The following is a 27,443-nucleotide window of genomic DNA, read 5'->3' on the forward strand; positions in this document are numbered from 1 at the left end:
CGAAATACCACAAGGGTACATAACAATGATTATCAAATACCAACAATGGTAGATGGAATACCACAAGAGTACATAATGACGAACAACTACCAACAATGGTAGACGAAATACCACAAGGGTAAATAAATGACAACTAATCCAACAATCTACACAACATGAATACAATCAAACCTCATTGTCATTGTAATGGAACCAGACCTTTCGTTTGTAAAGACGTTTGAAATTGTGAATGCCTTGACACTGCTTTAATTCAAGCCCCAGATCATTCCACAAAGTAACCCCACAAACAGACATAGAATAACTCCTCCTGGTGGAACTCGCCATTGGTACCGCAAAGTTTCCAAATCCTCTCAAACTGTATGACTGCTCCTTATGAGAAAACATATTTTGAATGTTCACAGGTAATAAATAGTGATACGCTTTGAACATGAACTGTGCATTATAAAATTTTACAAGATCCTGCATTTTTAATAGCTTTGATTTGAGAAAGAGAGGATTTGTGTGTTCAAAATAGGTGGCCTTGTGTATAATTTGTATAGCTCTTTTCTGTAGCAAAAAAAGTGACTGTATTACATTTTTGTAATTATTGCCCCATACCTCTACACAGTAGGTTAGATATGGCTGTATTAAAGCACAATACAGGGTATGGAGTGCATTAAAATCAAGGATATGCTTAACTCTACTTATTATGGCAAGGCTTTTGGAGACTTTTGTTGTTATATGTCTGATGTGGGCATTCCAACTTAGCTTGTTGTCTATCGTTATACCTAAAAATTTTATTTCCTGAACATTTTCAATGTGTACTCCGTCTATCTCAACCAGTTTCTGCGAATCAGCTTGATACTTTCCAAAAAACATCACTTTGGATTTATCTAGGTTTAAGGATAATTTGTTACTTTCCATCCATTTTTTAAATTTACTTAGTTCTTTGTTTTCATCATAAACATATTTGGATATTACATACAAACTGTTGAACCTGGATTTACAAGATCCCTCTGCTTCAGCAAATCACAAGTATAGGGTAATTTAATGTGATCACCTAGTGTTACATACCTGCAGCTAAACATCAACAAGTGGTCTAGTAGCTGCTCTCTACAGGTATGTAATAACTCTTCTGTGCATAATTAGATATGTTTGAGGTATGAATGCTTGCTAAGTGATGTGGAATTTCCCACTAGCGCTCACAAACAACTTAGCTGTAGTATGCTGATAGTCAACAGAGGATCACCCGTTAGCTAGGTAGCTAAGTATCTTAAGAATCATTCATCAAACATGTTTAATCATGTATGAAAGACGAGTTATCACTTACCTGTGGAGCGCAGCTACAAGACTCCTCAGCCTGCAGGTAAATATAAGGCCATAAATATATAGCTACAGTTGAAGTTGTTGTTGTTGAGTCTTTTTCCTGTGCTGAAAAATGCTTTTGTGAGCCGAGGCAGGGGAGTCTCAAAAAACAAATGCAATAAAGTTCACAAATGATTAATAGTTTGTTAAATGCATAAATGTTTATTTATAAATGTAACATCCAAATGTATTTTGGATGAAAATTGCAAAATACTTTTAAATACATAATTGTGAGTTTCTATTGGATTAAGCTCTATGCATTGCACTGGACCTGGAACCAAACTCCTGGAAATGGGCTGGACTCTCCTTTTCCAGAGTTGCCAAGCAACTGTGGAGATATTCACAAGCCTCCGGCTGAGTGCCGTTGGGTTGGAGTTCTCCCCAGATAGTGAGAGGGTCACCTCTATGCAACTGTGTGTGCTTATGCACCGAACAGCAGGTCAAAGTACCTGTCCTTCTTGGAGTCTCAGGTGTGGACTCTATACTTCTATACTCTATTCTATACTTCTATTCAAAGACTTCAACGCTCACATGGGCAACGATGGCAAAACCTGGAGGGGGGTGATTAGGAGGAATGGCCTGCCTGATCAGCGTGGTGTGTTGTTATTGGACTTCTGCATTGTTTGAACATAAAGGCATTTATGAGTTGGTACCAGAACACCTTAGGCCAAAGATCGATCATCGTACCATCAGACCTTTGGCTGTATGTCTTGGACACATGGTCTGTGGTTGCCGTAATGTCGCATTCATACCAAATTGTTTAGGCCATAATTATAAGCAACTTAGTTGGAATAACCTATTTCTATTGAGTCAGATCCAGTCCAATCAAATTACTGACAATGGCAATATACCAGCTGGTAAAATTGACTATAAAAGTGTCAGACCACTGGCAAAATGACCAATGCACTTTATTTAAAAGGACAGTTTGTGTCTAGTTTCAACAAACTGCTTCAAAGACGTAACACTTTAAAAGTAGCTCAGGCTTTTCAAATGATGTGACTGAAGGGCTAGCAGTGGGGGTAACCATGTGTGAACACGGGAATAACAGGTTTTCCTGTTCTTACCCTTCTGTCAAAATTGCTTGGAAGCAGCGTAACTGTTGTTACTATGGAAATAATCGCAACAATTTCATTGAATTCTAACCCCACAGAGGAGGACCACGGCACAGCGTTGGCTCTGTGTGTGTGCTTTTGCATGTTAGAGAATCACATGAATCACGTTCCCTGTCGCCTCCCACCCCCGCTCAAGCTCCCTCAGTAAGCTGACACTGGGCATTTACACGTTAGCTGCTTTTACCTCTTAATAGGATCAGAGGGACTTACATTGTCATCTGATAAAACTAAGCAGCTTGACAACCACACTGTTCTTTCTTAACCAATTTATGCTCAATTAGGATAATAGAGAAACATTGGAAGCACAAAAATGAATTAACAAAATCGTGGGGGGATAAACAAGCACCTCTCATTAGACTTTCATTACTCCATAAGCTTGTTGGCAGTGAGAGTCATGGTGCAAAAAGACTGGTGACACTTTTGGAAATGAAGGATCGCAAAATGTTATTGTGTTACACTGGTTATCTGGTCTGAAACTTATTATTCATAATGTTAATGCCTCTGTTATTGATATTTTGCATGTTTGATTGTATACTATTGGTTCTAAAATCTAAATTGAAACTGAAATGATGATAAGCCTCTCTGAGATGAGTTTAACCTAAATAAAGTCTGGATTTTATTTCAGATTTTATAACCAAGTCATTGGTTTGAATAACACCTATGAGTTGTCACATGATAACAGTCAGTCAGATAACAGTCAGTCCTTAAGCTAACAAGCTCATAAAGAAAATATGTTATGTGTTTTTAAATACGCACCAGTTGGAATATTTTTTTATGACTGCCACTCTCAGTCAGGTGTAAATATTATGTTATGTGTTTCCCCAAAATTCAGCCTTATACATCTGGATTATCCCACCGGTAGAACAGTGGTATTGAAGAAGCAGACATAAGAGAAAACACCAGAATTATTGATCTTTCTTGCCTGAATGTGCAAGTATCAGTTCAAGGTAGTTATGGTCATTTATTCAGCTCATTATTAGAACTTTGACTTTTACCTCAGTCCCAAGTAACCAGACTGAATTGGCATTTTGTAATAATAACTACACTGACAAACCTGGAAGATGTGGGCTGGAACTGGGCTACCTCCCTGTATAGAAAATGTGCTTAACTGAAACTGTTACTTTTAACACCAGATGCCCAATAAATACTTCCCACAGCATGAAACATTCTGCAGAAGTGTACTCCTAAGTTTGTAACATTATGCTTGGAGTGGTTCAACTTTTTCCATTGACTTTTTGTGTCTCTAATGCATCGTTAATAATCATTCTAGACAGTGACAATATCTTTTTGTATGTATGCTTTGGTATAAATTACAAGACTGAAACAATATTACTAAGGCTAGGAGTTTAATCTGAATACATTCATGCAACATTGTACCATGTGTCCATCAGTTGGCACATGATTTAAGCTGATGGAGGACCAGTACACATATAGACTGAGTCTTACTGGTGTGTTCCGCTCAGATGTGTGATGTTGTTAATGATTCAGAATTCACAATTCATCCCCTTACTGTACTGTACATTTCTACCTTTCCATTAACTGCTTACAACCAAAGAACCCACTTTAAACTTTGTTTCTGTGCATTTACCATTTAAAACCTGCACCTTTACCATTAAAAAAAGTTTTTAATCTCAGCACTCTGTTTTACATATTTTATCATGTGGATATTCTCTCAGTAGTAAAGACTGAAACTTTTTCTATTTTACTGCTTTGGGTTAGCTTTAGATGCTTGAGGACACAGGAAATCTCTTTAGCGTCTTTAGAGTTGGGGTTGAGTTCTGTGACGCTAAGCTGGGGTCAACTTTGAAATGCGCAGTCTCCGCTGATATTTAAGCTGCCATCAGACACTTTTGTGCTCCAGTACACAAAGAAACAACATCCACGTATTCAGAGCCACAAACTGACTCTGTGGTGATAATGAGCCAGTTTTGTTTCCAGTCAACATCAAGCATCACAACCTTGAGGAGTCTGTGTATTATCATATCAGAGTGTCGTCTCATTGTCAAAAGCAGCATTAAATCCAAAGGGACATGTTAAAAAGCCTCACATTAAAGGCCTTGAAGAAATACTGCACCTCCTGTGCAATTCTTCCAGCTTGGCCCACTTTTTACTTACTGGGGTGCTGCACTAGATTTTCAGCCACCAACATGAATGTGTCCAATGTCCCGTTGCACCACCATCTCCCCTACCACGCCAGCGTCACCTGACACCAATCTAATGGAGGTAATCCACCTGTAAAACTGAACAGGCTTGGTGGGTTACCTTTCCTTTATATGGCTAAACAGCTTATTTTGTTTGTGCCTTGAGTTTTTTTCTTAATTAAAAGTTTTTAATAAAAAAATGACGGTCACCGCAATAATTACTAACAAATTGTAATTAACTTTTTGAAAAGACAAAACCAAAGTTGTACAGAATGTAACAACAGAGATTCAATGATACAGAATATGTTTAAGCTTTCTCAAGACAACATCTTATAGAGTCCATCAAGTCTATCGGGCCTATCATTGTCTTAGAGAATTACAGTTTTTATCAATTAAATACATGTTGTGGTTACATGCACATACTGGTAGTCTTTATGCTGATATTAGTTTTTTACCACATGTGTTTTTCCACATAATGGGAAAGCTGGATGAGCTTAGTGAAAACTTTCTGTGGGTCTTTGTCTTAAAAACAATACATTTACAAAAGAAAGTCATGTCCAGGCTTCATTGGCCAGTGCCTCCTCCTGTGGTGGTGAATGGAAATGACATTTAAAACAATTACTATTAGAAAACGGTTGCCAATCACTCTTAAGGGGGAAGGATTCCAATTAATAACCCTCTCCTAATCCCCTCGTTTCACCTCTTACGCCCCCTCAGCTTTGTCCACCTCTCCCTGTCTGTCTTTCTCCTCCTTCACTCTCCTCTCTGAGCTGGAGTGCATGGCGCCTGAACTCAGTTGAACGTTCTTTGCACTGGGTGGCTTTATTCAGTTGCACTTTATTGGATTGTTTCTGTCAGGACTGTTTGCTACATAGAGGAATTATTTAGAGAGAGATGCATGGTAAGCAAAGCTAGCTCAGTGACTGCACGATCTGGGAAGAGTGAAGTTGGAGGGTGAGCTGCTGAGAAGAACAGGTGGAGCGCTGGCATCAGCAACTTTAACAGTTCAGCATATTTACTTCCAAAAGGTAAGCTCCTCCGCTGTCTCGTTTTGTAGCTGTTACTGTTATACTTGTCATACAAGTGCCAAAAACTGGAGATCCAAAAAGATAGCGGTGTGTTCAATCAGTAAATCTTGGGATGCACTCAACAAACGTATGCTGGTGCTCTAGAAAAGAATAAACTCCATGTGTGAGTACCTGAAATTAGATGTGTGCATTTATAACACAAATGATAGATAAAAGAATACAGGAAAAAAATTGTGCAACAATTCCAATCCAGCAAATTTACTTAACTTACTTACTTTACCTTATTTCTTCTTATTGGGGACAGTGCACATTAAATAACATCCGTGTGACGAACTGGATTTCTCAGATTTGGCCAAAAGGCTCTTCTTCTTTCTTCTGTATTTCCCTCTTTTCCACCTTTTTGTAGACATATCTTTTCGAAGACATAAACCTCATTTTTTTTCAGCAACATGCATTACTTTATCTAAAGATGATATGACCAGTGAATGAATTGAGTGCTTTATTGAAGCAGGCAACATTATCACTAAATGACATGATATCAACACGAAGTTTGGTTTGTCTCAAATATTTGGGTTCTTGTGAGAAACGTAGTCTTTGTTTTGTATTAAAAGTAGGAATTTAATATACATTTTAAATTGGGCAGTTAATTCATATTCATAATCAACACTGTAGGGTCATTAGTGCTGAACATTTATTAAAAAATGTGTGTTACAAATGTAAAAGGTATGTATTAAGACCTAACTTTTGTGCTATTAGTGTCCATCAGCTGTCAGAGTCTAAGGGATAGACTCTCAACCCCCTGCGACTCTGCAGAGGAGAAGTGGGTTTAGATGGATGGACAGAGAGTCAAGTAACCAGGTGATCGCTCACCTGCTTCTGTGGCTTTAGTCATACACTCATCTCTTTTCCTCTGACCACAGGCCCGGGAGAGTGCCCAGACGCTCTAATGCATCTATCACTGGATACCATGAGCATGGTGGACGACAGCTGCCTCTCACCCAGCAACTTCCACGAAATGGGGAAAGGTGGGGGCATCGTTGGCGGGGGCCGCGTCCACAGCATAGATGTCATTCTAGGTTTCAGTAAAGACCAGGACCCCCTGCTCAGCCCTGCAGGGGCCCCGCAGCCCCATAAAGTGGACATAGAAGGTCTGGCAGAACCTGGGAAGCAGCAGGAGCCCTCGTCACACCCGACATACAGTGGGCACCTTTCCTCTCTGAGGAACAGCAGCACCGAGCAGCAGCAGCAGTACCATGGTGAGTCTGGACTCCATCCTGGCAAAGTTTTATACAGAAGTATCACCTTTTAGAGCACTTAGTTTCACACCACCAGGTATCAATTTTATTTTGATTGAGTTCCTTGGCAGTGCAGAGTTCAGGGTTTGAGTTTGTTATTGAGGATAAAGTTTATGAATAGGACACATGAGATGGTTAAGGATATTGATTGAACAGCGGCACCTCTGGTCTGGGAAGGCTGGATAAGTATGAGCTCTGGGCTCAGCGTTTCTACGATTTGAATTTATAAGAAAGAATTGATTTTGCTGCACTGAAGTTAGGTTATTGATACCACTGAGCAAGTTATTGATACCACTGAGCAAACGTAAATGTTTTTTGACCACTGACCATAAAGTTTTCTGGCCACCAACACTATCCAAACTAAAATAACTCAAGAGCCAGATTGAACTTGTGATTGTATGAAAAACTTCAAAAAGTAAGAGTTTATACTGTTAACCATGACCAGTTAACAGTATAAACTCTTATTTATGCTTTTAAGTTTTTCACAAGATAAGGAAGCATAGCAAACAGCTCAGCTCAGTCCCATTCTTCTGTCTTTGCAACACATGAGATCAAATGCAGTTGTTAATTTATTTTGTTTAATCATTTGAACCATTGTTTGACAGACAGTTGCAAGTGATAATTAGAAATCTGACCTATTTAAATGAGGCGATTTTAAGTAACATTGGATCTTGTGCGTGTGTTCGTGCAGGATTTCTGTGCAGTTTGCATCAATTAAAAAACACTCACATGTAGATTCAGAACCACTGTGTTACACACTGTTGCCATGTGGAGCCTGTTGCATTAACTGTGTGAACTGTGTGGGCTGAGATTGAGAGATAAATCACAGAACAAGATGGTGTAGGGGGTTTATGTAACCAAACCCAATCCCATCCCATTGTGGAATTCCCCTAATCTTCTCTTCTGTGCAGATTAGATTGTACAGTAGTTCATTCGGGTGTTATTGTTATCGTACTGTCTCAGAATTCATCACGTTTAATCTGAAGCTATTTTCACGTGCAGGATCTGGCAGGTGGTTGGTGATTTTGTGGCAGAAACACAAATGAACTGCAGACAGATATGTCTTGTCCAGAAAGAAAATAAGTGATTCAAATTCAGTCGCTGAATCTTGATTAACGTACATCAACACCAATGACATCACTCTTTTGTGTGTAACTATCCTGTGAAGTCAGCCCAGTTCCCCCTGAATGAGCAACTTTTCTGTGTTTGGTGTCATTCGCCCCCCTTCTCTCTCTCTCTCTGTGCTGAGATGTTCTGCTGGCTGATAAACAGTGGGCAGCCTTCAGACCAGCGGCTGTGATGGTCTGACAGGCCAAGAGCTGATCACTGAACCAGACCTGACCTCTGCCTTTGTCAGAGCCTGGCCTTTGTCATAGCTGCTTAATGAGAGGTGGATAAATGAACCCCCAAAGTCCTGCTTTGCCTCTGCTCCCGTTTGCCAGTTGAAAGACCACAATGACCCCCTCCTTTATCTCCATCAACACATCTCAGTCACAGAAACATGCTCACATTTACATTTGTCTATTGTCAGTTGTTTTACTGAAGCAGTAGATAGAACAATAGTAGATAAGCATAAAGGTTAATTCTTGACTTTAGAAATGCTCATTTGACATAAAACAAACTGTAAATTAAAGCAGTTATAATCAACATTTTTAGACTTAAAATGCATCAGTTGACAATGTGAACAGGGTTTGCTCGTGGTTATATACTTACAGAGGACTATCAGCTCATTATTTAGCTGTCTGGCCCGCAACTTTAATATTTTGGTTCACTCTCACTGCTCTCAGAGCGTAGTTTTGGGCAGCAGCAGGAAGCTGTTTTCAACAAAAAAGCTCTAAAATGTCACTGTACACTACCTGCTAAGCACCAAAAGGCAGACAGACAGGCCAAAAATGTCTTATTGCAGGTTTAAAGTTGACTTACTAGACTTTTCTGACAACTGAGCAAACTCCATCCACTAAAAAAGGCAGGGAGACTTGAATGGATTCGATCTGGAAAGAGCTAGTACATGAGCCTTGAGTTCAGTTTTTTTGTCTAACCATATATTGTAGGAGTTAATTGATAAAGTTAATTTTGACAGACAAGATGGGATTTTCTGTAGAATTACTATTTCATGCCAAATAATTGTTTCTTTCCACTTAGATGCCAAATATGCACTTCTTAAACAAAACTTCTACCAGCAGAGTATTTAAAAGTAAATTTTAACCTACTTTTTGGGTTGACAGTTTATCCAACACAACCTGAACGATGCATTGTATCTGATTCAGGTCTGATGCTGGTAGACATAATGAACTACTAAGAGTAGCTGCTTCACAAGAGCAACTGATCTGATTGTGATTGTGATGCAGTGGAAACAACAATGTGGCTTGCAGTTCAGGGACCATTCTTGTTTCTAAACATGTTTTTTGAAGACAGTTTACATTTAGAGGAGATGAACACTGGAAACAACTTTTCTAAATCCGATTAGGAATGCTTTTGAGCTTTATAGCAGTTCAGGGGATTGCTTGCTTCACTGACCTACAGTAGCCTATTGTTGCAGGTGTCAAACTAATGTCTGCTCTACTGGAAAGTGTGCACTACATTCTTCATTTCAACGTACCATTCTGCTCTTGTTTTTCATTTGAGTTCATACTTGAAACACACAGTTTTGATAATCACACATTTTTAAAATAAAAAAAACTATGACATCATATATAAAGAAAATATAAAGCCTTGATTCATGTCTCTTGTGTACTGCACAGATACTGGCTTATACACAAACAAGTGTGATGAGGAACTGGACGAACTGAGGAAGAGCATAGAGAGTGATGAAGGCAATTCTCCAGAGCCTTGCAAGGATGATCAGCCCAAGAAGAAGCACAGGCGGAACCGCACCACCTTCACCACCTACCAGCTGCATGAGCTGGAGCGTGCCTTCGAGAAGTCCCACTACCCAGACGTGTACAGCCGTGAGGAGCTCGCCATGAAGGTGAACCTCCCCGAGGTCCGAGTTCAGGTAAGAGGAACCACAACACCAGAGGCAACAACATGAGTGTGTACAAACAAGTCTATAGTTATATAAGCAGATCAGCAGATCATTTGACATCAGAAATGTGAACATTGAGTCAGTCACAAGATATTTTGTCTGTTTATATAAGTAAGTATTCACAGTCTACAGTGTTCATGGTTGTTTTTCTTTTGTGTTCTCTTGTTTTGGGCCATTCCTTAATATATTACAGCAGTGGAATAATTAGATAACCACATCACAAGCTGACAGTTAACCTTAAGAGTTAAATTGGTATGTTGCCAAATGCTGAGGTGTTCTGAGGACGAAAAGAACACGCCAAGCCTTTGGCTTTTGGCCTGTCAATATTCAGGTAAGGAGATTGTACTAAATAGTTTCGTAAGCAGGATTTGTGTGTATTAAAACACACAATGCCAACATCACATAGTGTTGTAAGGACAAGAAGGTGCAGTCTTTAAACGAGACAGGGGCTTCTTTTGAGACCCAAAAGGGCCAAACTTAAGACAAAATGACACCATTAAGGTTGGCAAGAAGCAACTGGATTCAGCAGCTGGAACTGAAGTTAAGTGCAAAGAATTGGATCACAAATTCTTACTGAAAAGTTCAGAAGCTGCATAGCCTTTATCAGTGGTTGAAGTTTGCTCAGTTGTCATAGAGATGATTCACTTGTTATCATGTGACGTGATAGCTGGTGGCAAGAACATTTCCAGTGTGTGGAAATTCATTATGATCTTTTCAAGAAATGTTTGGCTGCAGATAAACACACACTACATGCAGTGTAACAATGTCAAGGTGCTTGAAGGTGTTTAACTACTACTCTATGTGTTTGCAGCTAAATTTCAAATTAAATAATTTTAGGTTTGAACAGTGTTTTTGTGTGCTGGGTTGAGAAGCTCAATGTGCCTGTGGTAATGGAGAATCATTTCTTATTAAGATGAACTTATGAAATATTTATTTTTCCAATGTTTAAACAGCAAATTATGAGCCTGAAATTATGATGGTTTTGTCCTTCAGGTCTGGTTCCAGAACCGCAGAGCCAAATGGCGTCGGCAGGAAAAACTGGATGCCAGCACCATGAAGCTTCACGACTCACCCATGCTGTCCTTCAACCGCCCAGCACCGGTTCACACCAGCATGGGTCCAATGACCAACTCCCTCCCCTTGGACCCCTGGCTGTCCTCTCCCCTGTCCAGCGCTACACCTGTCCACAGTATCCCAGGCTTCATGGGTCCAGCTCAAGGCCTCCAGCCCAGCTACCCCAGCCATGGCTTCCTCAACTCCGCTCCTCACTCTCATCCTCACTCTCATCCTCATCCTCACTCTCATCCTCACTCTCATCCATCTATGGGCCAGGGGATGCAGAGTATGGCTCCTCCTCCCTACCAGTGTTCGGCGCCATACCCTGATAAATACCCTCTGGAGGATGTGGAGCATCGCAGCTCTAGTATCGCTGCACTGAGAATGAAAGCCAAGGAACACATCCAGTCTATGGACAAGACTTGGCAACCCATGTGACTAACAAACCTGGCAGTCCGTGTGAATGACATTGGCAAAGGTAGCTGTTGAAGTTGTTCCTTAGGGTTCAGGGTAACAGACATTGAGTAAAATGTTGGAAAATATGGCAGTGATGTGTCTATTACCCATAGAGCGAAGGAAATGGATTTTGAACTGTGAAAACTGAGGATTCTAGGACTTTCTTTGGACTTCATTTTTAAAATTTTTCCTCATCTCAAGGACCTGAAGCAGACAAGTGAACTCCACAGTTTTGTTAAATTGTTGATGTTAAACCATCAATTACCAGACTTAAGTTCTCTACATGTTTAGCGTTGCCCTGGGTCCTGTAAAAGCAAATGTCGTTGATCGCAACTTGCACCCCAGGAGCAAGGAATTTTCTTTCCTTATAAACCACTTTTCATAACAAACCATTGTTTCTTTACAGGCACGTTTTACAGGCAAAATAGTTTTTAATACCTACAGATGTTTATATGTCCCTTATGACAGCTAATTTCTGTCAACCATCAAAAAAAGTCAGACAAAACAAGTTTGTGTTTTTACTAATTAATCCAATTGTCACATTTTTATGGGTCAGCTAATCAGTGTCTCAGTGCATGATCTGTTGATTTATAAAAGCTGTGTAACTGGTTTTAAGCTGATCTCCCAATTATAACATGGTTTATGTTGCAAGTGACAGTGGAGGAACAGTGAGGCCTACTGTTGTGATTTTAAATATACGGAGAGATCATTGTTTGTTGGCAAAGTGTACTAGAGTCAGAGATGTGATGGCAATTTCTGAGTGGACCAGGGCTGAGAATATACCAAAAATTATTCTGCACAATTATAATCTTTTTCTGATTTTGCTGAGATGCTTTAAAGAAGCAAGGAAGCAAGGAAGTATAAATGAAAAACAGGCTATTGAGTAACCCGCTTTTTGCTTGAATGGCTGTTGGAGGAGAAAACCTGTTGGCAGCTCAGTGTTGGGTGGTTGCGTGTACGTGCAGTGCAGCAGAAAGAGCCCTGTGTGATGCGTCACCCCACATAGTTTAGTCTTTGTTCGGCACAATTGATCCAAGTGTATCCTCTTTGTCTGAAATTGAAGGGGGCGGGTGGGGTGGGGGGTGCGGGAGTCTCAGGCTGCACTAAATAGGCCCTTGTAATCATTTTGTCATGGAAGTTTTTTTTCTTTCTCAATCAAAGGAGGAGAAACATGGATTGTAGCTGCTATGGTCATTAGTGACACAATTTTGGTCTTTTACCATCTGTTATAGAGTCAAGCTCTAATTGTCTTAAAGGTAGAGAAGATCAAACCTAACCACAATGTGTTTCATGTAAGCAGAAGAGCTAAATAGATTTGTATTTTGTACTGAGACATTTTAGCAACTGTATCTACAGATGGCATCTCACATAAGTGAATATGTACAGGTAGAAAATATATGTGGTAACCTGATATGTTAACATTTTTGACTTTGTTATGGAACAAGAGGGGAACATTAACCTTCCTCTTAAAGTGCAATTTCAGACTCAATGATTTTGCCCATTACTGTCCATTTTATATCCTTGTGATATTTCACTTTAATATAATGTGACTACAGACCACAGCAAGAACAATATTATGTAATTTCTGGTTCATTTTTAAACCCTTGGTTGTACTGCTCAGAGAGGGAAAAGCACAGTTTTACATCTGCTGCTTGTCATCTGTCTTCATGTAGTTTTTATTACGTTGTTGGTTAGTGATGTTTAGACTCCCTATTGGACAATGCCAGTTCCTCACACCATAGAGGACTACCGAGCTTTTTTAGGATGCTACATAAATGTGATTTTGGACCAAGAACAAGCCAAAGGTTAGATATTGGACAAAAATGCACTAGAGGTTTGACAGTTTTAGTGTTTTATTATGTGAACAGGATAAATATCCTGTACCTATGGATGTTTTGTTTCTTACCTGTCCTAGTTATATCTGTCCTAGCAATTTCATTGTTTTCTTTCTTTTTGATTTTGTCTGGATCCCTGATGTCTATATTCTGGAAAGAATGAAGATCTACTGAAAATAAATATAGTTTAATAGAATGCTGGATCGCCACTTTCTCACTGCAGTGCTTTCATGTTGACCTGTGCACTCATTCCCACACAGTTTCTTTTACCCCAGTAAGTCTAAAGAGCAATCCAAGATTACTACAGTATAATCGTTATCATCTGACATACATGGGCAGAGATGTTTTTCTTTCTTTTCCTCTAACACTTGTGCCCAGTCTCTCTCTGTCATATAAGAGCTCTTTCTCTCCCAGTTACCCCTCCCAATCCTCTCTGCTGTTCCATGGTTTGATGGCAGGATGCCAGCCTGTTAGGAAGATGAGACTCCAATCAATCAGGGCTTCCCAGGGGGGCCTCTGACCGCAGGACCCAACTCCCTAATTGCCCCTAGGCAGGCAGGCAGGCTGGCAGGCTCAGCCGCTGCAACACATGTTCACAGAGGGACCGGTGCCGCAGTGGTAGCTGGCCTCCTCAGTGTGTGAATCACTTTCTTGGACAGATGGAGGCCTAGATGGACCTCACTACAAGGTCCATATGGATAGGCCGGTGGATGTAACAGAGAAATGTTTTTGTTTTTTTGAAGTGATTAGATACTCCATCACTCTCCAGTGGTGTGTTGTTGGTTTGTGCATGTCATAAATTACCATTACACTCGGGTGACAGAGCTAAGCAACTGATTTTTATGAAACATAAACACTTGTTGATCCCAGAAAACCCAGAATGTCATCTAAAAGCACTTGCTGCTGTTCTGAAGGCATTTCCAGAATCCAGATACTCTTTTTAACATCTGGGTGAAAAAATATTCCATCTGTTGCAGAATGAACAAGATTTTTAACCCATTTCCCAAATCATGTCTCTTTTTCCTACAAGACGGAAGCATGAAGTGACATATCTCCTTGCTCAATTTGTACAACCAGAACCAACATTAAAAAATGTATCATGATTTAAATTAGTATTTGTTAATGTTTTCTTAAACATTTTATATTTTTCATGTGTTAATATTTTCTGCATGTTTACCAAAAAGAGCAGGATATACTGTACTCTACTAGTTTATCATATTTATTTTTTCATCCGGATGTTTGGAGGAGTCTTTGGTTGCTTAGCTCTGTGACTCAAATGTAAGGATAATATATGAGAGGCATAAACTGGGGCTAGTTGTTGGTATATAACAGAGGTAAAAACAGTTATGAATCATGTGACAGAACTTGATCTGTAAAGAAAAAGAAAAGAAAACCAATATTTGAGCTCAAATCTCAGGTATAAATTTACTCTGTATAAAGCGCAGAAAGTGCACAAGTAAGAAGAGAGATTTATTGCACTTTCACAACTTTCACTGTACACATTTTGTGTATAGGATCACATCTCATGGTGCTCCCAAAGAGCTGAACAAACATAACACTGAATGGATGAAAGAGGGGGAAAAATGCTTTGACAAGAAAGGATGAAAGGAGAGACAGACAATGTGAGGAAGTCAGAGTGGGAGAAAGGCAAAAGAGAAACATTAAGAAAGAGATTAGGCAGGAGAAAAGTGTGGGAGTGAGAAAGAGAGGCAGAGACAGAGGGAGTAAGAGTGGAGAGGAAAAGAGGAGGGAGGTAGGAAGGGGTGGCTGCTCATCAGAGTTAATGATGTAGAAAATCCCCCAATTAGAGCGTTTTCCTGTGTTGCAGGATGAGTTCAGAGCAGGGTCCTCTGACAGCCTGAGGATTAGTATCCGGGCTGGGCCAGGCCGAGCCGAGCCTGAACAGACACTAACTAACTGCTGGAAAGCTTGGCACTGCTCAGCTGGGGCCGGGTCGGGGCTATAGCCACAGCCAGGGGCCGGGGTAGGCATGCGTTTAGCCGGAGTGAGTGGCACAAAGAAAAGCATGGGAAAAAAGAGCAGCGGCAGATCAACATGGGAAAAAAAGGTTCTGGTGGAGAGTTCTTCTCTACTATGCAAAATCGCAAATTTATTCAAATGACAGCCAGATAGGATTTTATTTTTTATTTTTGTAAGTTACTCTCTATTTTACCTCTTACTAAGTCCCTGACCCTCTCCACAAATGTGGCCTACCTATTTTCTAAAAGGACTGAACATTTGGACAGGGAGTGCCAAAGGTACAGAGAGAACGACCATCATAATTAGTACAACGGTCCACGTTGCACGAGTGACAGCAATACAAACTGTACGTGCTCATCCAAAACATAACGTAACCTTATCTAATCGGGACATCTGGATTACACTGAAAATCAGTCTGTTCACATACTGCTTGATGTCGAACAATAGATCACAAGATGGTAAAAAAAAGTCTTGTGGTGGTGAGACACAGGAACCCAGCCTTTAATCCCCCTGACCTGGTACTTGGGACAATAACTCTGAATATCAATCTGTCTCTTCACACAGCGATGAAGTGATTACTGTTGAAACTGTTGACTAGTAAAAGCCTTTTGATTCTCATAAGGTATTCATCTGGTAGGTAGGTACATTTATTGTCACAATATAACAGGTTATATAATGAAATTGAGTTTTGTAACTCATAGCAGACAATATACATTGCAGACAATATACATTAATACAGAAGCAAATTATACAAATGATAAACAGAAATAAACAATGTTCAATGATCAATGGAGCAGTGCTGAGGATGAATTTGAGTTTAAGAACCTGATAGTTCAGGGAAAAAGCTGCTCTGCAGTCTGGTGGTGGGGCAGCTGAAACTCTTATATCTCTTCCCAGAAGGCAGCAGGGTGAACAGGCTGGGTGGGTACTGTCCTTTAGTATCCTTTGGGCTCTGAGTAGGCACCTTAATGATATCAATGAAATCAATGACCAGCTTCTTGGTTTTGCTGACATTGAGCAGCAGTTTGTTCTCTGTACACCAATGGAAGATTATCAATTTCTTCCCGATATGAAGTCTTATCATTGTTTGAAATCCGGCCGATGACGGTGGTGTCGTCCGCAAACTTCACAACAGAGTTCTATCCGTGTCGGGGATGCAGTTGTGAGTGTACAGCAAGTATTGTATCTGCAAGTATGAAGCGCTAAACAATTACATAGAAGCAGAAATATAGAGACTTGATTCAGACTTATGTCACAAAAATGTGGACTTGAGACTTGAGCATGGAGATTTGGGACACTGTGGACACATACGGTACATGTGGTAAAAATTCAAAATGCTAGGTCTACTTATTTAGCTATTCCTTCAGCATTTGACTGTGTCCCATTGCCATAATAAAGGAAGCGACTTGAGACTTGACTGCCTATAGATTTGAACATGCATAGCCTCACAGCTTGAATATTTAATAATTATATCTATGCGTTGAAATGACACTGTATCAGTTATGAAAAGACACATCTTTGTTCAAATTCTGTTTCATTTTAGTTGTCAACCTTCAGTGACTTGAGCAGCAGCAGGGCAACATGATAAAAGTTCTTGTAGAAAGATATGCTAAATCTTTCAGATGCGAGCACAATTAGATTTTAGTTATCGTATTTGGAAGTTAACCTGTTTTGCTCACAAAGACTTGAGACTTAACTTGGACAAGCCCCAAAAACCTAAAAAGAACGCTGCAAATAAGTGAGGAAATTACAGGTAGGCTGGTAATTATAGAAGCACAGCAGTTGCATTATGATGCAAGAAAATAATAAAGGGGATCATTAGCACATTTTCCATTGCAGTCTAACGGTAAAGGTCACAGAAATTAAGGTGTCAGTCTTCAAAGTTAAAGGTTGCTGAATTGCAAATAGGAAGACAAGCCCTATCTCACCTCTACTGCACTGTGTCGATTAAGAATAACCGAGTCCCTAATGACTAATTGATTAATTGTGCAGTCTATTATTTCGCTCCTGCACCACAGTAGATCTGAAAGGGCCATGGCTGGTGTTAACAGTCGTATTGGAAAGACGCGTTCCTTGCAAAGGACAATAAGGGAAAATAGCGGAATTAATTGGGTTTGATTAAGAGAGCTTTTCAATGGGACACAGCTTTTTCGCATGACATAATTAGAGGTCAGTTAAGAGGGGGGTGGAAGGGGGGATTTGGTTGTTGGCGCCAGTGTTGTGTGGGTGTGTCTGTGAGACAGACAGACAGACACAGGGAGTAAGGGGGGTGCTCCCTTCACACTTGTAGAGCTATGTTGTGTGTCTGATGTGATAAATTTCTATTGGCTCACTCGCCAGAAAGCACACAGTGAAGTTCACAGGGGGTCCTCTGTGCACTCAGTGTGTGATTATTATCACTACACTTGCCAGCATTAAAGGCACAGTGCTCAGTCTTTCATTATAGGTTCACACTCTTTAGCACAGCACTTGAGAAACCACATTATTGTATAGATTTGGGTGGTGACAGAAGAGCACATTCACCAATGAGAACAAAACATGTATTACAGTTACAAACACACACGTTTTGGTTGCTTGGTCATATTCCTGTTGCAGTATAATCTAAAATAGGAGGACGGTCATGCAAGCCGTCAGCTCTAAAAATACATCTGAACTGTCATCAACCAAAACCAGGCTTCACGCCTGATTAGATTATCAAATATTTCATCACAAGCCTGCAGAACAGTCATTATTTTACTGTTCTCTGTTTTACTGGGATTTTGGACAAATAATGAGCCCCAAACTGTTCAGTGGAGTGAATCTTTAATCCCAGCAGATATCCACCTTATTGAAGTGTCCTTGAGCAAGACATTACATTACAAGCCACAGGAAACATGTTCTGCACTGGACAACATGGTCTAACAAGGAGGACCTCCCCTTTGGGCATCAACCGACTCATATCATATAAAGTTCTATTTTTGTCACTACACTTTTTTGTCTGCATGCTATCAATAAAGTATATCTTATCTCATCTTGTTTATTTATTTTTTTGCATGTGCCATTGTCATTGATGGTCTGATCTCACACAGAGATCCATGTGTTTCCAGTCCCGAGTTTTGATTGTGGTGTGTTTGTCAGACTGCTGCCAAGAATGGGGGAGCAACACAAGACAAGCAATTATTAAAATAAATTCATTTAGAAAATTGAGGCCGATGCTGGTTTAGGACTTGGTACAGGTACACACTGGTGGAATGTACTTTTACTCTAATTAACTGTAATTAATTACAAATTTGAGCTACTAAGAGTTTCCATTTTTTGCTGCTTTATACTTCTACTCTGTTACATTTTGAAGGCAAATAATGTACTTTTAACTCCACTACATTTATTTGATCACTTAAGTTACTAATCACTGTACAGATTTAGATTATCAGTATAAAATATAAATCAATTAATGTAGGTCAGTCTATCCAGCAGTATATGAATTTAAATTAACCTTAACTTTACCAGTCACAACAACATTGAAGTACAAATTAATACATCAATAATTGTAATCCAATATGTATTATTTGCTTTTGGCAGGCCACTTGTTTTGATGCTAATACTTTTGCACTTTTTCTTGAGTAAGATTGTGAATGCAAGCATTGTTTTATTTGTTGTTGGGTTTTTTTACTCTATAGCATTGCTACTTTTACTCAAGTAAAATAGCTGAATAGTTCATCCACCACTGCCAAGTACAGCAAAGGCTACAGTAGTGCACTCTGTGGAGTTTGAAAATAAAACTAGCACGCCCTCTATGTTTGGTACTTGGACATGACAAGGAATTAATCCATACTGATACACAAAAAACGTACAGTATATTCAATTGTATTCTGTTAAGCAGTTCTTAAATCTACATTAGAGGGTCCTAATCTTTTGTCTTGAATTACTTGCAGTTTGCTGTTAGACCACAGGACTAATTTGATAAGCTCCATCTATCTATCGGCTGTTTACTGTTAGTTAGGTTTATAGTAAGTGGGAAAGTTTATGTTAGATTGTATTATTGTATTGGCTGTGAAATACTTGTAAGGATCCCATCCCTTAGCCACAAACCCCTACAAGTTTAATCCTTGATCATAGTATCAACTCTGGTTTAAAGAAATGGAGCATTTCCGTGTTTTGATTTGAGTAGCATACGTCACCGAGGTGACAAAAATCCCACAATGCAATGTAATTTTCACCTCAGCCAAACATTAACCTACGTTACAGCTGAGAGTGAATAACTTTAAACATATCGCTTATTTTCATGTGATATCTCCGTGAATTGTTGTTCTTGTTTGGCCTTTGTGCGGTGGTGTTCAGGAACTGGCTCGCTGTTGTATGTATAACTTATGTTGCAAATATGAGTAGATTAGCCGCTAGCTAAACTAGCTAACGTTAACGCTGGTTGTCATTTGCTGGTTTTCCTTTTTTTTGGTACAAATATGAAAATAAAAAAGCTATTTGATGACATTTAGCTACGAACATGGCTCTAAAAATGTATTTTGTTGCTTTGAACTGGTTAAAAGTTGGCCCTAACGTAATTAAATTAATTTGTCTGTTTTTCCTCCAAATCTAGCATTGGGTTTGCATCAAGTCTTGAGTTTAAGATAACACTGAATAAATTACACGTTGTTACAATTATTTAGTTTATAACACAGTACGAGGACAGATATCTAAAAGTTTTTATTTTCAATAAACAACAGTCAAGACAGAATTATTATTCCAAACCTAACTTTCTGGTTTTGCAGGATTAAAGTATTTTCAGGATACTACATAGTGTTTTGGCTAACTTTCAAACCCTGCATTACAGAATATCCTCCAGACTACAAAAACAAACAAATCGCAAAAGCATTTCAGTGTAACTACTGAAATATTTGTGTGTGTGTTGGCCAGGTCTCCAACCTCCCAGCCTGTGGCTTTGAGATCAGGATTTCGGTTTAGGATGGATCCAGAATATGAACATCGCCTCCTCCGACAAATCAACATTCAGAATGACAATTTAAGCCCTGTTGTGAGTTGGTTTTTTTGTAACTTTTCTCCTCCTTACTGTTGTTTTTCTGTGCTCCTTAATAATCAACACTGAACTTGTGATATTATCAGGTTAGATTACAAATGAACTAATCAAAAAAGTGATCAAACTTTCATAGATTCATAAATAAATACATATCATTTGTTGATTTTGCAGAAACTACCACAGAGTCTGCACAGTCGGACACCCACCGGCTCCCCGTTATCCTCACCCAGTAAACTTGGAGACAGATTCATTCCAACCAGAGCAGGGGCAAACTGGAATATCAACTTCCACAGGATCAATGTATGAACATTTTGTGGGTAATGTTGTTGAGGAGTGTGTCTCTTGCAAGAAAAATGTAGTTTCCATGTGTATGACAAAAGTCTGAATGTTACAGTGTAATTAACTAAACGGTCTTTGCGATTTCAGGAAAATGAGAAGTCACCAAGTCAGAACAGAAAAACAAAAGACGCCTCTTCTGATAATATCAAAGGTAAATACATTGTACCTTGTAAAGGTTCTTTTGGAAATTCTTTTACTTGCTTATGTGCACCTAGGATTGTAGTTTTGTGCCCGTGTAAAATTATATTTTTGTTCATGTAGCAGATGGGCTGGCCTACTCTGCTTTGCTGAAGAATGAGCTGCTGGGAGCAGGAATAGAAAAGATCCTGGACCCCCAGACAGAGGACAGGCGTCTACAGCCATCAACCCCAGAGAAGAGAAGTCTCTTCACTGTATGAACATTTAATGTCATACTCTTTATGTTTTGTTTTCATATAGCACATTAATCATACAGAGTCAGAACAGACACACGTACAATGCTCTGAGTCTTGAGTGAGGGATCAAAAACTAAATCAAAGAGTACAACGCCACTATTCAGTCAGTGTACAGTCTTGCGTCAGTGGTTTATGTTAGTTTAATGATGCTGGTAGAGTATATGATCGTTTCCGCCTGTGTTTTCTATGCAGTACTCACTCAATACCGAGAGGTCTTCACCCGAAGATGGCACCAACATCTCCCCCTACTCTCTATCACCTGTCAGCAACAAAAGGTAGAAGCACTTTAAAAAAATGTTTTTAGATATTGTTGATCACACTCCAAGCAAGTTCAAGGATATCTTTATTATCCCGAGGGGCAAATTGTTGTATAGTCAGCATTCATCACACAACCATCCAGCAAGGAGTTTATACATAGGCAATAAATAAATATGACATAAAGAAATTACACAAGGTTTAAAAGGCCACAGTAAAATACAATAAAATGACAAAATAACCAACAATAAAATAGAATCACATTGAATGATTTAAAAGGCCAATAGCAGCTGGGATATATAATATTTTATGTCTCTTTGTCCTGCATGCTGGTGTTCATAATGTCTGCCTTTTCCTGTTGCAGCCAGAAATTGCTGCGTTCACCAAGAAAGCCAACTCGTAAGATCTCAAAGATCCCTTTTAAAGTCCTGGATGCTCCGGAGCTGCAGGATGACTTTTACCTCAACTTGGTGGACTGGTCGTCCCTCAACGTGCTCAGTGTCGGGCTGGGTACATGCGTTTACCTGTGGAGTGCCTGTACCAGCCAGGTGGTGCAGAGTGTTTACAGAACTAATATTGGAACATGAATCTGAAGTGTTTAATGTGCATGTATATTTGTAAAAAAACAAAACAAAACGTAATTGTGTTTCGTGGCAGCATTAATTACTATGTCATGCCACAGTGAATCACTAGCTGAATTGTCTTTTCCTCAGGTAACAAGGTTGTGTGATTTATCAGTGGAGGGAGACTCTGTCACGTCAGTTGGGTGGTCCGAAAGGGTAAGTACACATAGCTTACTGCCTTCAGGAAACTGTTATCTTGGGTGTTAATAGTTTTGGTTAATGATAGGATTCTTCGTGTTTTTAGGGTAACCTGGTGGCAGTGGGGACTCACAAAGGTTATGTACAGATCTGGGATGCTGGTGCTGGGAAGAAACTGTTTGCTCTGGAAGGACACACAGCTAGAGTTGGTGAGAACATTTGCTGTGTTTAAACTCTGAACATGGGTAATAAAGTGCCTTAACAAGAAGACTCAAATCCCAATAAAAATAAATGGACTGAAAATAAAAGAGCCAGAATCAGCATTAAGATGAATTAATGACTGCTGAAAGAAATTATACATTGTAGTCAAATGTTGAGTGTGACTAGACACTCTAAGCTGCAATGATTAATCAAGTAGTTGTCAAATATTTAAACGACCTTTTTGATAAGCAATTAATCTGTTTGAGTAAATTTTTAAGAAAAAAAGTCACAATTCTCTAAATCCAGCTTCTTAAATAAGAATATTTTGTGGTTTCTTTACTCCTCTATGACAGTAAACTGAATATATCTAGGTTGTACAGCAAACAAGACAGTTGAGGACATTTAATAGACAACTAATCGATTAATAGAGAAAATTCAAAAATCAGCAGATTAAACAACGATGCAAATACACTTTGCTCTTTCTGCAGGAGCGTTAGCATGGAACGCAGACCAGTTGTCTTCAGGAAGCCGCGATCGTATGATTCTTCAAAGAGATGTGCGGACCCCTCCACTCCAGTCAGAGCGACGGCTGCAGGGACACAGACAGGAAGTGTGTGGCTTAAAGTGGAGCACTGACCATCAGCTGCTTGCTTCTGGTGGCAATGACAACAAGGTGCAGTTGTTATTGTTATTAAAACAACCTCTATCTTTGTGCATTTCAGAATCAGAAGGAGTTTTATTGCCAAGTAGTGTTTTACACATACGAGGAATTTGCTGTGGTGATAAGGTGCTACACGTAGACAAACATACAGTCAACATAAATAAATGTGGAAATATATAAATATGGAATTGAAGAACAACGTTGCAGATATATACATGTGCATTATTCTGGGTCTGTGCCGTGCAGAAGTAACGTAACGGAGGAGAATATTGTGTACATATAAATATATAAACTGACAACATAAAAATATACAACAACAAAGATCAACAATCAACACATTGCATTCATAGATGTGGTTGTTATTTTTCATCCCAGCTGCTGGTTTGGAACCACTCCTCGCTGAGTCCAGTGCAAACATACATGGATCACCTGGCTGCAGTGAAAGCCATTGCCTGGTCACCCCACCAGCACGGCCTACTGGCCTCTGGGGGCGGCACTGCTGACCGCTGTATCCGATTTTGGAACACCCTGACCTCACAGCCGCTGCAATGTATGGACACCGGCTCTCAGGTCTGCAACCTGGCCTGGTCCAAACATGCTAACGAGCTGGTAAGTGACTCCAGTTACACACTGTGCATAATTGATTTACTGGCTATTTTCTATGAAATTATAAAGTAACAAAGGTAAAACTTGTATTGAGAATAAGGTGCTATGTGGAATATTTTTAAGTGTCAACACAATGCCTGTTAAAAAGTTGTACTTAATTTATATCAGTTTGCAGAGATTTCTCCGTCTGTTACTCGACACTAATACCTATTACTAAACCTACATCCACTGTAATTTAGTATTAAAAACAGCAACGACAGGTCCACACAGGTTAGTACTCTTAAAAGCATAGCATATCCGTGTTAATTGGTAATCTGTGTTTCACTAAACCATGGTTGAGACAGTTGGTAGCCTTAGCATATGTATAAGACAACATACGGGCTGCTGTCCCCTCAGTGAACTTTAATAAGCCTCTTGTGAGGCAGTGAATAGGCCTTATTTGTATATTAACTTGTTTTCTTGTTGGCAGTAATAACATACAAGTGAACTTGGTATGATCTAATAAAGGTCCGTTGCACAAATTATAACATCTCTTTTTTTCAGGTGAGCACTCATGGCTACTCTCAGAACCAGATCTTGGTGTGGAAATATCCAGCTCTCACTCAGGTTGCCAAACTCACAGGACACTCATACAGAGTGCTCTACCTGGTCAGTGTGTATTTTCTTTTAGATGTGAAAATGTTTCAGAAAGCGGGTTTAGCATGGTAAATTACTCTGTGAACCTAACCTGCTCGCTGGCAGGTTTTCTTCAACAAACCCTGAGTTTCTCTCTTTCTCCTCCCTCTTATAGAGTCAGTTTCCTTTCCTCATTAACTCGGTCTTTATCCAGGCACATTAGTCTGCAGAGGTTTACTGTATGTCAGAACCTAAATCCTGGTTGTTTATCAGTTTGTTACTCAGGATTATCTAAAGTCACTGCTTTTATGAGTTGTCAGTTATTTCTTTGAACAGCGGGTTTGGTCCTCACATTCAAATAGAACACAGCATAAAGTCACTGTTAGCTCTGAGTAGAACCTCCCCATGATCTTTTTTTTATTAACACCGACTCTCACAGTCAGTTTGTTAGAGCAGTTCCACTAAAATGTTTATTGCACATAATGTGTAAACTGGATGAGGCTTAAGACATTTAGAATCCAATGAATATTCATGTCCATCTCATGATGTGATTGGCTGCACTGTAGGAACATAATTCTTATAATAGTGGAGATTTATATGTAAATATATGCAGCAGCAAAGTTTTTTAAATAGGCTGCTTATTGTCTGGCTGTGTTTTAACAGCATTTCAGTGACTTTGTTTGAATTTAGTTTATTTGCTGAAGTAGCGGAAATAAAGCAACTGAATGCTGTTGAGCCAAGATCCAAATAGATGTTTAAAATTTGAAAATCTACTGTATTGGAGCTCAAGTGATGATAGCGAGCTTAACTCAGAGTGAACATACTCAGAGTTCATTGAACTCTGATCAGCTGTTCTGGAACTGAACATCTCAAGAGTTCAGGGTTAGGCTCAGAGTTTGTTAAACCTGCTTTCTGAAACAGGACTCTGATCTTGCTGTTGGCCATGTTGATGGATAATTGGGCCATATTTGCCAAAACATCTGGCAGACTCATGGATTAGATTTTATTTTATTTTTTGTATTAGGCCATGTCCCCTGATGGTGAGGCAATAGTGACAGGAGCTGGAGATGAGACACTACGCTTCTGGAATGTATTCAGTAAAACAAGGTCAACAAAGGTGAGAAAGCACTTCTTGGGAACAGCATTGTATAATTACATACCCTCATATCGTCAAAACAATTAACCAAGTCTCTTTTGTTTCAGGAATCTGTATCAGTTTTAAATCTATTCACCAGGATACGGTAACTTTAAGCAAATATTAAAACTTTAAAACTCTAATTTGAGTGGATTCTGGCGTCAACACTGGACAGCTCATCAACATGATGCTAAGGACATACAGTACAATTAAGGCATCTTGTGACATTTTTTACAGAGGAAATGGCAGCGAGAAAACTGAAGTTTTTTTGATTCAGACAATTGTTTGGGAAATTCTTCATGACTTTTGTGGTCTCATTATGAATGTACCTTTTTTTTACTAAATAAGTGTTTAAGTAGATTGAAGAAATCATCAATCAAGGCCTTACTTAAAAATATTGTGATACCATTTTTGTTGTTGTGGAATCTGAAATGTGGAGAGAGCATTTTTAGTTTTTGTTTAACTCAGGTCGTATTTATTTAACGCCGCAGTGAAAGCCGTTGCAACTTTCATTACAATGGCTTCTATGGAGAGAAATGCCATTACATATCATGGCTAAAACAACTAAACATAATCACCTACTAAGGCCTTTACAGTATGTGCACCTTATTTACTGTGATCCTTAGAGTACTAAGGTTGTAAGTGTTTGGCTGAAATAATGCAGTTTTGCTCCTGTGGACAGAAAGTCTAATGCTGTGCATCTAGACTATGATCTAGACATATACTACATGGTTGATTCTTTGTAGTAAAGGAAGAAATAAAAGATGGAACTGAAGAACCAGTGTCTGGCTTAGTGTATATTTCCTTTCCTAAGTTTATGAAGATCAGATTTTTCTTGTGAGTGGTAATTTTTTGAGTTTTGTGAAGTCAATTGACAGTTTTTCTAATATTTTTATTTATGCCAATTAAGATGTGCGTAATACAACATACTAACAAATGTGATTATACTAAGAAGATAACTACAGAGTATTTGAAAAATAAATAACAAATACAGTTGAATCAAGTAATGCATTATATATTTGTATAATGTACATTGTGCAAAAGTTTACATTTTCACAACCATTTTGTGGTGCCATATTTAGGCAGTAGATTGTTGATTCATAAGCTTTTTTTTTATTGTGTGGGAGTTAATTAATAAATAAATTGATAAAACCACATCCACAATACTCTGAATCCATGACAACCAGCGGCGGCGCTGCCTCAACGTTAAGTCAACGGATATGCGGACCGGAAGTAGTCGTAACGGGCGGGATGTTGAAAATTGAAGCATTTCAAATAATAAAAAAAAGACGTTTCCAAGTTAAGTTACGTGTATTTAAGAAAAGACTCGTCTTCCAGAAAGGCAGAGTGAGCTGAAGGACTAATTAGCTAAATGAGGTCGATGACTCGAGCAATCTACGCTGACACTAATAGTAGCTAGCCAGTTGGCGTTGCTAGCTCGCTAACACTAGAAGTTGTTTACGGTCTGTTGTCTGTCAGGATGGCGGACAGGAGTCTTGTGCAGGAGTTGAAACGCTGGGCGACAGAGGAGTTCAATTTGCCCGCCGACAGCCTGCCAAATGACAGCTATTTTAAAACGTGGGTATCCGCCTGTCTATATTTTCCCTACTAATTTTAGCACGGTTAAAGTTAAACGTAACATTAGAGGTCCTCACAAGTTATGCTTTCTTTGCTGGTTTGAACTAATGTGATCGTTTGGTTTCTAGGCTCTGTGTTGGGAAAGGAAAGTCAATATGGAAATATATCGTCCAACACGTGTATCACCAGAGGTTAGTCTAAACACACTTTCAAGAACATAGCATCTGATAAATGGCTTGGTCTCTAAAGTGTCGTGTTTTGTCTCTTTCTCCCAGAAACGTGAGGATCATGCGAGGCAATCTCCAGTGGTATCCTTTCTGTCCCCTATTAAGGATTTTTACATTACAGTGTGTGTATGTATGTATGTATGTATGTATGTGTGTGTGTGTGTGTGTGTGTGTGTGTATATTTTAGTAATTTGGTTGCACAATTTCATTGAGCAATCACTGGCAAAAGTGAATCAGTATCTTGTGGTTAATAGTTTTGCTGTTTGGATGTTCAATAAGTGCGCTCTCTCTCTCTCTCTCTCTCTCTCTCTCTCTCTCTCTCTCTCTCTCTCTCTCTCTCTCTCTCTC

At 39.3% G+C, this 27,443-nt stretch overlaps 3 protein-coding genes and 1 long non-coding RNA gene across 6 annotated transcripts in view; all 4 read left to right on the forward strand.

The window, feature by feature from the left end:
* The window catches only part of faf1 (Fas (TNFRSF6) associated factor 1), a 1,021,784-nt gene that overhangs the window by 409,246 nt on the left and 585,095 nt on the right, over positions 1–27,443 (forward strand). The window lies entirely within an intron of this gene.
* rx1 (retinal homeobox gene 1) lies at positions 5,304–12,488 on the forward strand. 2 transcript variants are annotated; one of them, XM_046048873.1, is made up of 4 exons: positions 5,304–5,625; positions 6,546–6,881; positions 9,662–9,915; positions 10,939–12,488. In XM_046048873.1, the coding sequence occupies exons 2-4, from the start codon at positions 6,572–6,574 to the stop codon at positions 11,437–11,439; spliced, it is 1,065 nt and encodes a 354-aa protein (XP_045904829.1). In that variant the 5' UTR covers positions 5,304–5,625; positions 6,546–6,571; the 3' UTR covers positions 11,440–12,488. The 2 variants fall into 2 exon arrangements, with proteins under 2 accessions (XP_045904829.1, XP_045904830.1); XM_046048874.1 differs by lacking the exon at positions 5,304–5,625 and having other exon boundaries at positions 6,495–6,881.
* On the forward strand, positions 19,449–26,065 carry LOC123970663 (fizzy-related protein homolog). Of its 2 annotated transcripts, none has more exons than XM_046048860.1 (14): positions 19,449–19,605; positions 20,163–20,280; positions 20,455–20,583; positions 20,710–20,773; positions 20,884–21,014; positions 21,249–21,331; positions 21,676–21,862; positions 22,025–22,090; positions 22,179–22,281; positions 22,762–22,946; positions 23,310–23,543; positions 24,084–24,188; positions 25,180–25,272; positions 25,359–26,065. In XM_046048860.1, exons 2-14 carry the CDS (start codon positions 20,212–20,214, stop codon positions 25,398–25,400), a joined length of 1,491 nt encoding a protein of 496 aa, XP_045904816.1. In that variant the 5' UTR covers positions 19,449–19,605; positions 20,163–20,211; the 3' UTR covers positions 25,401–26,065. The 2 variants fall into 2 exon arrangements, with proteins under 2 accessions (XP_045904816.1, XP_045904817.1); XM_046048861.1 differs by having other exon boundaries at positions 21,676–21,859.
* Positions 26,485–27,273, forward strand: LOC123970685. Its single transcript, XR_006825034.1, has 3 exons — positions 26,485–26,868; positions 26,997–27,059; positions 27,144–27,273. It is a non-coding gene; the product is annotated as an uncharacterized LOC123970685 (long non-coding RNA).

This window comes from Micropterus dolomieu, linkage group LG05, assembly GCF_021292245.1.
Source record: "Micropterus dolomieu isolate WLL.071019.BEF.003 ecotype Adirondacks linkage group LG05, ASM2129224v1, whole genome shotgun sequence".
Taxonomy (NCBI): domain Eukaryota; kingdom Metazoa; phylum Chordata; class Actinopteri; order Centrarchiformes; family Centrarchidae; genus Micropterus; species Micropterus dolomieu.

What these genes read in the sequence shown, in the direction of transcription:
- rx1 (XM_046048873.1), top strand. Translation starts at nt 6,572, where the DNA reads ATGCATCTATCACTGGATACCATGAGCATGGTGGACGACAGCTGCCTC. An exon ending in GCAGCAGCAGCAGTACCATG is followed by an intron (nt 6,882 to 9,661) that starts GTGAGTCTGGAC and finishes TGTACTGCACAG; the next exon opens with ATACTGGCTTATACACAAAC. An exon ending in TCCCCGAGGTCCGAGTTCAG is followed by an intron (nt 9,916 to 10,938) that starts GTAAGAGGAACC and finishes TTTGTCCTTCAG; the next exon opens with GTCTGGTTCCAGAACCGCAG.
- LOC123970663 (XM_046048860.1), top strand. Translation starts at nt 20,212, where the DNA reads ATGGATCCAGAATATGAACATCGCCTCCTCCGACAAATCAACATTCAG. An exon ending in TCACCTGTCAGCAACAAAAG is followed by an intron (nt 21,332 to 21,675) that starts GTAGAAGCACTT and finishes TTCCTGTTGCAG; the next exon opens with CCAGAAATTGCTGCGTTCAC. An exon ending in CATACAGAGTGCTCTACCTG is followed by an intron (nt 24,189 to 25,179) that starts GTCAGTGTGTAT and finishes TTTTTGTATTAG; the next exon opens with GCCATGTCCCCTGATGGTGA.